General features: G+C 44.5%; 1 protein-coding gene across 1 annotated transcript in view; it reads left to right on the forward strand.

The window, feature by feature from the left end:
- The first annotated feature begins 2,198 nt into the window (after positions 1-2,198).
- Positions 2,199-15,204, forward strand: part of PPM1G (protein phosphatase, Mg2+/Mn2+ dependent 1G) — a 217,583-nt gene continuing 204,577 nt past the window's right edge. Inside the window, exon 1 of the mRNA XM_069233575.1 lies at positions 2,199-2,672. Within this exon, the coding sequence (XP_069089676.1) occupies positions 2,562-2,672 (111 nt within the window). The 5' untranslated portion in view covers positions 2,199-2,561. The remainder of the gene's footprint in view (positions 2,673-15,204) is intronic.

Genomic DNA, 15,204 nt, shown 5'->3' on the forward strand with positions numbered 1-15,204 from the left:
TGAGCATCAAGGATTACACAAAAGGAACAAGTGTAAATCAGAAGGTCTGAAGAATTATCCTGCTGTATCATAGAACTGGCAAAGAGGGGCTGCACCGGCGTGGACGGCAACTGCTATCTCCTGCTCACCCCTTCCCCAGACCGAGGAGTAGCAGCAGGGAGGACCCTCCCAACTCAACTGCATTGCTTTCCACTCATCTTTGAGCATCTTTAGCATCCTGTATCCCTTTCACCAGGGCCACCTCCATAGAAACCTACAGCAAAGGATAAAAGTGCCTGGAACTAATTGAAGACTGCTTCACTGGCTGAAGTAACTGTTTCTGTGGACCTTGCTGGTCCCCCTGACTTGTTCCCTGTCAGAGTTTGATGCCCAAAGTAACTCTAACCGAGCATAATAGAACTAGCAAAATGTTTTTAAGTGTCAAATTTGTTGAATTTACCAATGCTTGTTTGCAGTTGAGTAAAAAGTGCATATTTACTGTGCTTTGTAAAATCTGTATCTCTGGAACCCTCAAGTGGATCTCTTCATTAGAGAAAAAAATTATAAATTTGTGTTAGATTTGAGTGCCTTGTATATTTCTTTGTCAATCGTTTTGGTGTTGTTTAAATGTGTTGCTTTGTGTAAATCTTGCTGTTCAAAGCCACAGCTACCCAGAATTGAGCTTAACGTTTGACAAACAAAACATACTGGTTACAAAGGAGTTGGTAAGTGTATTACACAAGGACAAACACACAATATAATACACCCCATTTTCTCAGGCAGTGGCACTGTGGGATATCCTTTGTCTGAATTTTGGTTCCCCGCCACTTTTAATCGTCTTAAAGAACAAGCACTAATCACTGTTTCCGTATTTTATGAGCTGTGGAAGAGGAACCTATCAGAGAGTAGGAGGGGGAAGACGCAACATGAGAAACCCTTCACAAGACAGCTTTAGGTGCATGTTTATCTACTGAAATGCAAATCCAGCTGCCTGCAGAACAGCCCTATATGTGTAATTAACTACCATGCTGAGGATATGCCCTGTGAGTGGGCTCTTGGCGCTTATTTCTTCCATTACAGCTGTTTGAAAGTGCTGAGATAAGTGTCAGATATGCCCAGGGACAAATAATGTGTTAAGCAGTAAACCCCAAGCTGCAGCACACTGCTACCTCTGCAAAGCCTATATGTGTATCACCATACTGCATTTTGGTAAAAAGAACTAGCACTTCTCCCCTGCTCCAGTTAACAGCTATTTTATTTTTTTAACCAAATATTTACTAACAGCTTGTACATTGATTCCAAATACTACCAAAAATAGAGCAGAGAATGCTCAGGAACATAGACCTTGGTGACATGGAAGGCCTCAAGTGAACACAAGGGGCGCCGGGCTCTGGCCCAATGAAGCAGTTATGCCAATAACAGGGCTTTGCTTTAAGCTGAACTAATTTAGCAGCACTAACCCGCTCTGTAATGGGCCATCAGTAACGTTTTGTTATCGATATCCAAGGTGGGAGTATGTGTAAAAAGGGAAGGGACTCCAAATACAATTCGAAACCCCCACTTCTAATAATCACACTGTGGAGCCCTTATACCTTAGCGAGGCCCGGCCACAATAGTAAGTTTGGCATCATGTATTTGGCTACATTTTCGAAACAGTAACAGAACTTAACTGCAATGTTTAAATTTAAATAAAGTTAAACATTGCCAATTAAATAGACAAATTGTGAAAAAATCGGAGGGGGTCCCCGATTATTCCCCCCCCCCTCGCGCACTGCAGGGCAGGGGGCGGGGAGCGCGGCTCTAGGAAGCGGTAAGGGGGGATTCCATCTCCGACTTATTCTGCCTTTAAAACGAGCCGGATTTAGAGGAGAGGGTTGAAAGCGACGTCCCAAAAATGCGACGAGACATTCATGAGCCCCTCGGTCCACATGAAACGTCGAGTGATGTCCAAACCTCTCAAAGTGAGCTGAGAAATAATATCTCTCTCACGACAATTCCAGGGAGGGCTTCTGCGCATCACGCTCTGCTTCTCCCTCGGACGTGCCTTCAAAATGGCGCGTCTCTCTGGGTTTTCCCGGCAGCCGCTATTGTTTCAACGCGGATTTGTTCCCGTGCAAACATGGCCGTCGTAGGTTGTCTCCAGCTACTGCATGTGTATTAGTCCCTCCTCGCTGTCACTGGCCATGCCTCAGCTTCGACTGCGGAGCGTGCGGAGAGTCCGTTTTCTGTTTCCGGCCTCGGTCACGCACCAGCACTGGGTGACAGCGCAGCGTGAAGGGGCTGCGTACGTTTCCAGGGAGATACGTCAGCGCGCCGGCGAGCGTGGGTCGGCGGCGCTGCCGATAGGTGGGGGGAGTGGTGCTGGGAGCCGCGGGTCCTCCCCTTCTCTCCAGGCGGTTTTCGCGGAACCGGCGGCCTGCCTCCCTCCGCATCATCCTCGCGCCCGCAGCTCCAGCACCGCCAGCCGGTGCCGACGCGGGAGGCACCCCGGAGCTACCGTCCTCTCCTCTGGGAGCCCTCTCCGCTGGGGTTCCGTGTCCGGCACGTGCGAGTCCCAGAGGAGCCCCCTGCTTCCTGCAGCCATGGGCGCCTACCTGTCGCAGCCCAACACCGTGAAGACCTCGAGCGATGGCGGCAGCCCCGGGCTCCAGTACGGCTTCTCGGCCATGCAGGGCTGGAGGGTTTCCATGGAGGTAAGCAGGGGTGGAGGGTCTCCATGGAGTTCGGCTGCGCCCCCTCGCCTGTGATATAGAGGTGTGGGGGGTGTCCATGGCGTTAGGCTGCACCCCCTCACCTGGGATATGGAGGGTCTCCCTGGAGTTGGGCTGCGACCCTCGCCTGGAAGATGGGAGGGTCTCCATATAGGTAAACCAGGCTGCACCCCCCTCGCCTGGGATATGGAGGGTCTCCCTGGAGTTAGGCTGCACCCCCTCGCCTGTGATATAGAGGTGTGGGGGGTGTCCATGGCGTTAGGCTGCACCCCCTCACCTGGGATATGGAGGGTCTCCCTGGAGTTGGGCTGCGACCCTCGCCTGGAAGATGGGAGGGTCTCCATATAGGTAAACCAGGCTGCACCCCCCTCGCCTGGGATATGGAGGGTCTCCCTGGAGTTAGGCTGCACCCCCCTCGCCTGGGATATGGAGGTGTGCGGGTGTCCATGGCGTTAGGCTGCACCCCCTCACCTGGGATATGGAGGGTCTCCCTGGAGTTAGACTGCGACCCTCGCCTGGAAGATGGGAGGGTCTCCATATAGGTAAACCAGGCTGCACCCCCCTCGCCTGGGATATGGAGGGTCTCCCTGGAGTTAGGCTGCACCCCCTCGCCTGGGAGATGGGAGGGTCTCCATATAGGTAAACCAGGCTGCACCCCCCTCGCCTGGGAGATGGGAGGGTCTCTATGGCGGTAAGCCAGGCTAACCCCTTTTCCTGAGATGTTGAGGGCCTCCATGGAGGTAAACTAAGCTGCTCCCCCTCACCTGGGATAGGTAGGGCTGGAGGGTCTCCATAGGGGAGCTTCCTGAAGCTCAGTGTTGGTCCAGAGGGGTCCTCAGTGGAGAGGCTGGAGTGTTCTGAAGGAGAAGGGGCTCTTTAGAGGAGCGGAGACATTGGAGGAGGTTGGTGCAGAGACATTGGAGGGTGTTGATGCCGTTGTTAGGAAGCCTTGGGGGAGGGGGTGTAAGTGTTAGTGAATGATTCATGAAAATCTGGAGGGGTAAAGGGAGTTCTTTCAGGTTATGTTGGGGGAGGGTCTCCATCTAAGTAAATAGTGAGTGGTGCTCTCTCGTTGAAGGCATGGAGAGCTGGAAATTTTCTTTAGAGTGCAAATTGGAGGATCTCCCTGGTGGTGTGTGGGGTTGAAGGTATTGGTCAAAGGGGGTGCGAAGAGCTCATTGTATGGATAGAGAGCATCACATCCTCTAAAAGGGACACTTCGAAAGTGTGTGGACATTGGTGGCTCTCCGTGCATGTGTGAGGAAGCCATGGAGGGTCTCTGGATGTTGGTGAGTGGTTCACAAAGAATATCATGAAAGGGTGACGAGGAAACCTAATTTGGGTGAAATTGGAGGAGTTCCATGGAAGTAATTGTGGCTGCACCATCACACAGATGGCACAGAGGGCTCGAAATTCTCAGTAAGTCGTAAGTTGGTGGATTTCAATGAAGTTCCATGGGGACTAAAGGTTGGTCTTTGGAGGGAAGTGAGAGGGGGTTTCCCTGGATGTGCGAAGACCCAAAGCTGTCGGTTGAGAGGCCATACGATCTCTCAACAAAGGGATGAAGACCTGTGCACGTGGTGAAAGCAGCTCTTAGGTGTGTGTGATCAATAGATGGTCTCTCTGATGGTGAGTGGGCCGACAGAAAGATCTGAGGCTCTTTAGGGTTGATCATGGGGACATGAATGATGGTTTCCACATTGGTATGAAGACCTGTCGCTGAGATGGCTGGGGAGTGTAGGTGACTTCCTGGAGATCTAGGTTGTAAATAGATCTGCAGTCCTGGAATCTCTGTGTTCATTTCTGCCGTAATTACCCTCCCTTGGCACTTTAATGTAATCTGTTTGGGTTTTGACAGGTTTACGTCTGCTGGTTACATTGCAATGTCATTTGAACTTCAAATATTGGCAAACTGCAGGTCTATTGCAAGTCTTCTCCAATCTCAAAGTTGGATCATACAATTAAAATCACGTTTATTGGCTACATAATTCAGTTGGCGAGAGTAGTCCGGAATTATTACATGACTTGTTATTGCTTATGACTGCAGAAAATGCGCTTCTTGTCCTGTTGGACCAGAAAAGTGCTGTCACCATGGAGGGCTGTCATACCTTGTGTTCTTAAAAGTTTTTTCTCCTTCTGTTTTATTGTGACTTATTTTCTTTGACCGATTACCTGTTGATAGTTATTGTGTGAGATTTCAAAAACTGTTGTTTCCACAATTTAGGATCCATCTTTACATCACTGGATTATCTACATTTAGTTGTACACTTTATGATAGAGTACATTATCAGTTGTAGAATATATTCATTGCTAACAGCCACAAACATTATACTTCTTGTCTTCTCTAGACTCAACTAAACTCATTTGGTTGGGGAACCAACTCACTTAATACTTAATATTTACTTAGGTTAATAAAGATTGAACGTACAATAGCTATGAAAAGTTGGTAGTGAACACCACACAGAAAACAATTTACACATTATTCGTAAGTAGCCTTTTAGCTTGTCATGCACAATTATTTCTATTTGGTGTAACTTTGAACTACCTTGTCTTTTCACCTGTATACGCTCTCTCTCCTCTTCTACTGCTTCATACTGGCTGTTCATATCACACTCTTTGTTCTCTGTTCCACTTTATCACCTTCCAAAACTATTTTGTCCGCTGCTACATTACTTGCACCCACTCTAGTGCAGTGTTTTCCCATCAATTATTACATACTAATGTTACACCAGATTTCATGTCATGCTGTAGTATTTACTTTTTTGAGTCTTTTTCTATCTTGTCTTCCAAGTCCTCAGGTGAGTTTTACAATTGTAGACTGTTGTGGCCTCCTTAAGTTCGCTTGAGACAAGGGAGTTCTGTCCCTTCTCACGCCAAAGGGGCGTGATTCTTTGTTGTTGTTGACCCCTATTATGTATGACCACAGGTTTTTAACTTCTGTTCCTCCCAGTACATCCTGGCTTTTATTTACTGTTGAATCATACTTAAATAATACAACTGATCCGTTTTACTAAACAATTACCACTAGGATGGTAAAATTAACTCATCTTATGCTCAGTTACCATATTTTGCAGGTGCACCTCCATTGTAACAGACTGAATCGCATCCTATAATTGCTGATCAGCACAGCATACCTGCATGATGAAATATTCATTCCAACCCCTTAAAACTGCCCTTCTTCGTTTTCTTGGGTACTATTGCGTGGGCAGTAAACGTTTTACAATGCTAGTTTACTGTTCATATGTATTTACAATGAACAAACAATTTTACATGTACTGCTTTGCAGGAAGAGGAACATTTTAAAGTGCAAGGTCTCAAACGCTCAGAAGTCAAACCGGAGTGGTCCTAAATTAACATTATTCACTGTAACAAGTTGTAATATCTTTACAATTTAATGAACCATATTACTTCATAACCGCCATCATGTGTTTTGCTTTAATAGTATTCTGCCTTCTCTGGGCTGTATAGTTGGTAAGTGATGTCCATTGGTTAATAGATACCCATCCGTGAAAACCCCAATATAGAAATAAAGTAAAAACACTTTGGCCCGTTAGGGTACTTACTAGTGGATGAGTGTAGGCTGGACCACCGAAAGTGTTTTTTTTTTTTTTTTTTTTTTTCCTTTCAGTCTCATTTTTTCCTTTAATTCTCGTCAAAACCTCTAATACAAGTTACCCTTAAAACAGTGTTGGTATCTTCAGTGTATATTATTTTGAACATAGGCTACTTTGGGGGAAAAAATCTAAACTGGGCATTAAGGCAGTCTTAATGTCGTCTTTGATTTATCAGCCTTTCTGCGTGAGATATAGCCCTTTACCTACATTTATGGTTGTATAGCCTGCTACCCTTTGCCGTGATAATGACAAACAATCTGATTTCCATCAGTGAGATGAAAAATTTGACTGGCGTGCACTAAAACTGTCTCCTTGATAACAAGTTACAGAATCATTTGGTTGGCATTAAAGTTTTGCATCCCGATCTTAGGCACCCTTTTACCACCGACTGAGCACCACTCCGCTGAAAAGCGCTTCATCAATTGAGTGTTCTTTTAGCAGCACACACTTGGTCGTGGCTCAGCAGTGTGAAGTTGCAGACGTTGTGTCTACCTCAAAGCAGGACATCTAATTTTTCACAGAATCGTAGTTTATCCTAATTTTGAACCTATTCAATCCCTAATGGCTATTCACTGTTAGATTACTAGGTTCACAGTTCTGTTTTTGCAAGGAGAAAAAATGCTTTTTTCATGTTCATATTTATTTTATTTTAAATATTAATACAAACAAAACCATGTTATCCCTCCCTTTGTCACTGTCAATACGTTTGACCATCACTCCAAGGCCAAAAATGCAAATTTACACACTTTTTGTTTATTTCTTTTTCTTGGCCTTTTCTTTATTTTTTATTATTTTTAAATAAACGAAATTCAAGTCTCCCAAAGAAATTTTAAACTGCTGCAGATGTGCATGTTTGTTCAGTAATGGTCATGTTTTCATGAGTGCCGTCTTGTTTAATATATGGCAACGCACAGGAGTAAAACTCATGAAGTATGAGTGACATTTATCCTTATATTTGGCAATAAGTTTTTTTTCCACGGTAGAGAAAATAAATATAGAACAATGTGCAAAACGTAAATAGGGACAGATGGCGCCAGTAATATAAATAACGTGTATACCATAAAACTGGGAGCTGTGATGAAAAGGGAAATTAGATCGGGAGTTACCTTTTTAAATTCCATTTATAACTTCAATCTTTGATATTATCCATAGCTGGTAATAGCTTAGATTAAGTCTGCATTACCCTCCGCCCCCTCTGAGAGTTGAATAGTCGAAGTCTCCTTTGTTACCATCCTGGTCAAAATAAAAACATGATGCTTCGCCAGTTTCTGTTTATCATATTGTTATGATTCTTGGAGACTTTATTTTTTAGTCAAATGTGGCATAAGACAACATGATAAACTCTTCTAGTACAGGATCATCCAGCGTTAAGACTCAAATGTTTCCACAGCCCCACACGTGGAAAAAAAATCACATACTGGACACTTCTTTCACTAATAAAGTTAACATTGCTATTAAATCGATTTAACAATTTTATTTAGTCTGATAATCTAATTTATTAATTTTCCAGCAGTCATTCGGTACTCTCCCATAACGTTCAATTCCTAACTTTTGCAGTTTTTAGGTGAAGCCATATAAAGGTTTCAGAAGATTGTATAAAACTGCTCCTTGATAAACCGTTAAACCATAAATTATTAAGAAAAGCAGCAGTCTTTCATTTAGTTCTTCTTTCCTTTATGCACAGTTGGATTGTTGCTAGAATAAAAAAGCGGAAACGTATAATATACCAGCAGTATGTGGCAAAGGAAGAAGGCAACACAGAAGACAGCCAGTCGTTCTATTGACGTTTTTAATTTGGTTAACTCTGCAGGCGGTAATACAACATTCCAGCAATACTAATCCAACATTTCTATTACAAAACCTTTGTAGTGCACTTAATTCCTATTTTCGGGTACAATAAATAGTGAGAAAAGCAGTGGTTGCGATTGCTGAGCTATCATTGTCGCCCACTTCACCTTGTATGGAACCTTTTGGTACACCTTCCTGTAAACTGTTTAATGAGGTGCTTGAAGCTTGCGCCAAGATAGTAATGAGTGCTTGATCTCAAGCTCTTCTTCAACCGCTCAGCCTGAGTACTTCCTAGTCTCAGATAAAAAAACAGTGCTAGATGTGCATGCTGACAATCTTACTGGAGTGGTGGCAGATAAAATCCAAACCTTACCAGGAGTCTTGGCGCCAATACAATGGCAACCACCACCGACTTAACCCATCGCAGCAACCATCTCTGTACCTCACCTCCTCCCTCTTAGAAAAAGTTACTATGATGAGGAGGGAGGGGCATGTATTGTCAGTCATGTTAGAGGCAAGGTACTTAAACTAAATCCTATATTCTGGTATAACATTTCTGCCAAACTAGCTACAGTGTGCCACACAACCGAGGGGGAGACAGGACTGTTCTAACTAACATAGGGTCAGCAGCATCCCTTGTAGACTTTACATCCGCTTGGCTTCTTATTCATTCTCCTTGTTTGCATCAGTTCATGGTTTCATCTATCCTTATTTAAACTACAGAGGTGTTCCTTGATTGTCAAAGTTGTAATTATCCCTGTCAAAAACATGTATTACTTAATGAACCAGTTACCTATCCCCCTACCAGTTCTGGCTGAGACTCTAGAAAAAGCTGAAACGTTTCAGTTGTGAATCTCTTCTAAATACAGTCTACGTTCACACCTTTGCATGGAACAGTCCACCTAGCTCAGTTTTTGAGATGGCAGTCCCAGGTTTGAGATGACAATGCAGCTTTCCTATTGATTATGTTGAACATCTCTGTAACGTTTGAAGTGGCGGGCAACCAGGTTGTCATTAGCTTATGACCACTCTGAGTACTGAAACAGTACTATGAAGTGGGTCCTTTTGATCAATTGTAATTAGCATGCCAAGCTTCTCACCTTCTTTTGATACATTACTAAAGCACGCTATATCACAAGGATCTTCCTTCTGCCCACATTTTTCAACACTTATTGAATACCTTTCTTCAGCTTAGTTGGTGTTTGCAAAGTCCATCTTAAGTCACAACATGGGTCTTATTTTTCATGCCAAAAAGTTCTTCAAACCACAAATTCCAGCCTCTTGGTACAGTCCACAAAATGTACTCTTGGATCATCTTCCTTTAAGCTATAAACCTAAGATCAGATTATACTAGTTCTGCAAAATAGGAAAGGCCATTATCAAACTTAAAACAAGCATGGAGTTCTGGAAATCTCTCCCGTTGTCGATGGCGTGGGCTAGTTGCTCTGTTGAAAATGGTTGCCCTCCCCCGATTGCTCTATTATTTTGTGGCGTTTCTGGTCTGGATACTCTGGACGATGTTCTTGAATCGCAGCTAAGGAATTTTCTTTAATGCTCGGGTCGCAGGCCTGTAGCCTCACATACCTTGCAGAGGCCAGTGTGGGGTGGAGGGCTGGCGAGCCCCGATTTTTGAAAAGTACTGTCTCGCTGCCCAACTGCAGTTACTGACGCAGTGGATGACACGGAGACTTATTCCCAAGCGAGAACTGAGGCCAGTGGTGCCAGATCTGCACACCCTAACCAGAACAATTCTCAGAATCAAACAGTGCGCTGCGCCTACAGCCACAGAATTTAGAGTACCACAGAAAGACTAGCTCAAGTACCGGCAGAAAATGAGTGAAAATCCTATATATTGCAGATTTACTGCTGCGGCTGCTAGAGGTGCTGCTGCATGGAGATGACTGGAGAGGACTGCCAGAGTGGGAGGCTGCTGGTGCAGCAACCATTGGGCTCTTATTTTAGGGGTGGGGGCCTGTCCTTCCGTTTTAGGAGTTACGCTTGGGCTATGATCTCCCACAGAGCAGTGACAACTGCAGTCACTGAGCGTCTGGCCTGACTGAACCTCCCCAGACCAAAAGTTGCCAGTATTTGGTTACCTCATTGGGAACATTCAAAGCCATTGCATGTTTGTATGAAACAATTGGGAGAGGCATGTTACTACCCTTGAGCACCCTCAAAACCTCTTGGGAAGAAGACCTGGGATCCCAGTTCCAGGCGTGGACTGGGTACACATGCTGGATAGGATACTCGGGGTCTCTAGGAATGCTAGATTCAAATTGATCGATCTCTACGTGCTGCATAGAGTGAACCTCACACCTGATTGGATTAATAGGTATGATGCAGTAGAAGAGGCACACTGCCCACGATGTGGTGAACCGGGGGGCCATCTTTATGCATATGTTCTGGAGGTGCCCGGTTCTTAGTGACTATTGGAGGGACGTTACTGGCACCCTGACTTAGCAGAGAGAGGGGTCCCATGCACCCCAGAACTCTGCCTCTTAAATTGGTACCCATACACTCCTCAATCTAAGATCGCTTGTAAGTTCAAAGATCTGCCATTACTAATAGCGAAAAGAGAGCTTACTAGACCCTATAAAGCCCCCAGAGGTCCCAGTTTAAAGACGTGGAGAACAAAACTGGAGAGATGTGTGGGGGTGCTAAGAGTGCGTGGTGCTGATCCGTGAGGCCTGGTGTGGTCTTGGTTCATTGGATGCGGCCTGGGCCTGGAAAACACTGGTAGATACTTTGAAAGCCTCTGCCAACCTTCCCTCACCCCCCCCCCCCCCCTCCCAATGACCAAGCTTGATGCCAGAGTTCAATTCCTACCAAGCATGCTATTTATATCTATGCAGGATAATAAGGCAATGAGTTTGTTTCTGAATCGCGTATGCATCCTGTGGGCTTGTGGTCGAGGATGGGTGCCACTGATGAGCAGATTAAGTTCCTGGAATGTATTTGAGTCATTGGAGTATAGGGCTTAGCTTTGGGAGGCGAAAAGGGTAATAAAACTGAAACGGGTTTGTAATTATTACAAGAATAAATTACAGTCTTGCGTGTCAGTGCTTAATACATTATACCATGTCAAAACAAATCAAACTTTGTTGAAAAAACAGATTCAGTTTCCTTTAAACATAGTTTAGTATCATATGTTGGCTTTTCTTTAATTGCACCCATGCTTTGAAATACATTCCCTTTAGAGAGTCAAATCAACCGGTCTTCTGACCTTTAGGAAAAAGCAAGTCATCTGTTTGGGCTAGTAAGTATTTAGAGTAGACCCAAGAGACTTGCACAAGTGATGAGTGCTATATTCCTTTAATGAGTCAAACTAAGCCCCTAATAGTGATATATTCTTGTTTCCTATGGAAAAAAATTCAAACAGTGTACATCTAAAGCTAAATCAGCAATAGCACTACAAAATGAATCACTTTCTCCAGCTTACTTTTCCCCCTTTAGGAATTTTCAGTACATTCTCTGATCTTCACTAATATTGTGGTGGTGTGAGAGCCATGCTGTGTGCTCTTGTTTTTGCTAGACAGTCACAATAAATATTGACTTTGTCCCTGGTCTAATCTTCACTTCACTGCAAAATAGTTGTCTTCTTTTCACTTCATATGCTTATAAACAATAACAAACATTCAAATATTTTGTAACTCTGCTGTGCCTATTGCAGTTTGTTGGGCAGCTCTGTCATTCTTTGAAATCGGGGACCTATTCCTCTTCCCCTCTTTCTTCTCCTTTTGTTTGCGTTTATTTGCACAGGGTGCTAGGGTGCAATGTGAGGTTTATTTTAATGCTTAGGCATATTTCCTTTTTCCGCTCCCTACTGGTAACGGGGTCCACGTTGCACATTCATCTCCTGTTGTGGTGATGGGGCTCTGCCAGTTGGCTTGCTCCATCTTTCCATTGGCATGGCCCCCCTGCCCGCAATCTAGCGCTGATGCACGAAGAGACAGTCATTCTTAGGTCTGTGCTTAAAACTGCATGCAGGTATTATCGCAGGAAGCGACCCAGTGACGTCTTGGCTTGTTTGATTGCTCTATGATGTGATTAGTTTGTAAAGGAAAGCTATTGTATGGCAAAGAGTTGTACGTCCAATTCCTGTTAGAATGAAACACAACAGCATGTTAATTATTTTCTCTGTCCCGTATGATAAAGCCCAGTCAATTGGCTTGCCTTTTTAAAAAAAAAAAAAAAAAAAAAAAAGGTGGACGCATGATAGCAAGCTGGATACACTCTTCCATGCTAGCTCCCTTACCTCTATTGGCTGGCGGTAAGAACACAGAACAATCCATAGCAGTGGTTTCCAACCTGTGGTCTGGGGGTCCACAAAGCCTCCTCCGGGATTCCGCAACTGTTTAAAAAATTAAATGATATTAACAGATTAGGTCCCCAGCTTTTAGTAATCACTAAGTAGGGGTGTCCCCAATAATGATTCAGTGTGAGTCCTCGGGTTCCAATAATGATAAAGTGGGGGTCCACAGAAGTCAAAAGGTTGTGAACCACTGATCCATAGTATAATTGTAGATGCTTGAGTGCTCCCTAATAGTCAGACACCCAAAATGGTCCCACAGGGCCCAATCCTAACTGCAAAGGTCAGGGGCCCCAAGTAAGGTTTTGGAGGTAGGTATGTTTTTTTTTTTTTTTTTACTGTATATCTTTTGGACAAAAAATGATTTCCATATAGCTATTTTTTTTGGCTTCTTGTAGTACATAGCGGCTAGCCACTTAGCGTGACGAAGTGCTGGGCTAATGCACGTTAGATCTTGGGTGGGGTTCTGTATATCTGTTGGTTCATATTTTTTCTGTTCAAAGTATTTGCCTTTTGTAGCAAAGTATAGGGTTCAGTAGGCTTCTTATCTGCTGGAATGGTTCTATTTTATTTGGGTTCTACATTGATGCCTATCAGTGCCAAGACTTTGTGTGTTTATTTGTAGTCCGTGCTATGTACCATGCTTCAAAAGTTAAGAGTTCAGATGTACAACAAAAAAAAAAAGTGACCAACGCATTACAGGCAGCCTAGAGTGCAGCAGCCCCAACAGTAGTGGGCTTTTGGTAAAAACGATATTTCTGGCTGTGACTGAGCACTTTTCTGTTTGCTACAACCAGGGCGATTGGAATTATGCAGCAGGGAGGGGCAAATTTAGGCTGCAGGGTTGATTACATTATGTGACAAAAGGCAAATTATGCAGACATTTAGTGATAGTATTGCTTCATTATTTTGTCTTTTCTAACTTAACACTGTCTTGGCATTAGTTGCACACCATTAGTTCCAGTTTAATACCCAAATATCACAATAGTCAGCAGAAACAAAAATGCATAGTTGTATTCCAGGAAGATGAGAAGTAACCGCAGCTAGTGCCTTGAAATAATGTTTTTTCAATTATAACGGCTTCAGGTTAGCATTCTTTGTGTAATATTGCTTGTCCACCTTTTAATGCCTGAACTGTCTTGTGGTCAAACCACTCCACACCTTTTTATATAGCCTTTGATTTTAATTAAATTATTATAAATATGCTTAATATCTCACTTAGTTGATGTTTGTTACACTTTGTATGTTTAGTTTGTTTGCTGTTGTTAGGTGTCCAGTAATGCCTTTAACTGTATCCAAACTGTGCTTTTTGTCATTTCATCCCATTGCAAATGCTTACTACATAAGTGTAGGAAGTTGGCTCTGTATGTGCTATTTCAAAGTAAGGAATAGCATGCACAGAGTCCAAGGGTTCCCCTTAGAGGTAAAATAGTGGTAAAAATAGATAATACTAATGCTCTATTTTGTGGTAGTGTGGTCGAGCAGTAGGCTTATCCAAGGAGTAGTGTTAAGCATTTGTTGTACATACACATAGACAATAAATGAGGTACACACACTCAGAGACAAATCCAGCCAATAGGTTTTTATATAGAAAAATATCTTTTCTTAGTTTATTTTAAGAACCACAGGTTCAAATTCTACATGTAATATCTCATTCGAAAGGTATTGCAGGTAAGTACTTTAGGAACTTCAAATCATCAAAATTGCATGTATACTTTTCAAGTTATTCACAAATAGCTGTTTTAAAAGTGGACACTTAGTGCAATTTTCACAGTTCCTAGGGGAGGTAAGTATTTGTTAGGTTAACCAGGTAAGTAAGACACTTACAGGGCTTAGTTCTTGGTCCAAGGTAGCCCACCGTTGGGGGTTCAGAGCAACCCCAAAGTCACCACACCAGCAGCTCAGGGCCGGTCAGGTGCAGAGTTCAAAGTGGTGCCCAAAACACATAGGCTAGAATGGAGAGAAGGGGGTGCCCCGGTTCCGGTCTGCTTGCAGGTAAGTACCCGCGTCTTCGGAGGGCAGACCAGGGGGGTTTTGTAGGGCACCGGGGGGGACACAAGCCCACACAGAAATTTCACCCTCAGCAGCGCGGGGGCGGCCGGGTGCAGTGTAGAAACAAGCGTCGGGTTTTCAATGTTAGTCTATGAGAGATCTCGGGATCTCTTCAGCGCTGCAGGCAGGCAAGGGGGGGATTCCTCGGGGAAACCTCCACTTGGGCAAGGGAGAGGGACTCCTGGGGGTCACTTCTCCAGTGAAAGTCCGGTCCTTCAGGTCCTGGGGGCTGCGGGTGCAGGGTCTCTCCCAGGCGTCGGGACTTTAGGTTCAAAGAGTCGCGGTCAGGGGAAGCCTCGGGATTCCCTCTGCAGGCGGCGCTGTGGGGGCTCAGGTGGGACAGGTTTTGGTACTCACAGTATCAGAGTAGTCCTGGGGTCCCTCCTGAGGTGTTGGATCGCCACCAGCCGAGTCGGGGTCGCCGGGTGCAGTGTTGCAAGTCTCACGCTTCTTGCGGGGAGCTTGCAGGGTTCTTTAAAGCTGCTGGAAACAAAGTTGCAGCTTTTCTTGGAGCAGGTCCGCTGTCCTCGGGAGTTTCTTGTCTTTTCGAAGCAGGGGCAGTCCTCAGAGGATGTCGAGGTCGCTGGTCCCTTTGGAAGGCGTCGCTGGAGCAGGATCTTTGGAAGGCAGGAGACAGGCCGGTGAGTTTCTGGAGCCAAGGCAGTTGTCGTCTTCTGGTCTTCCTCTGCAGGGGTTTTCAGCTAGGCAGTCCTTCTTCTTGTAGTTGCAGGAATCTAATTTTCTAGGGTTC

This window comes from Pleurodeles waltl, chromosome 5, assembly GCF_031143425.1.
Source record: "Pleurodeles waltl isolate 20211129_DDA chromosome 5, aPleWal1.hap1.20221129, whole genome shotgun sequence".
In the NCBI taxonomy this organism is placed as follows: domain Eukaryota; kingdom Metazoa; phylum Chordata; class Amphibia; order Caudata; family Salamandridae; genus Pleurodeles; species Pleurodeles waltl.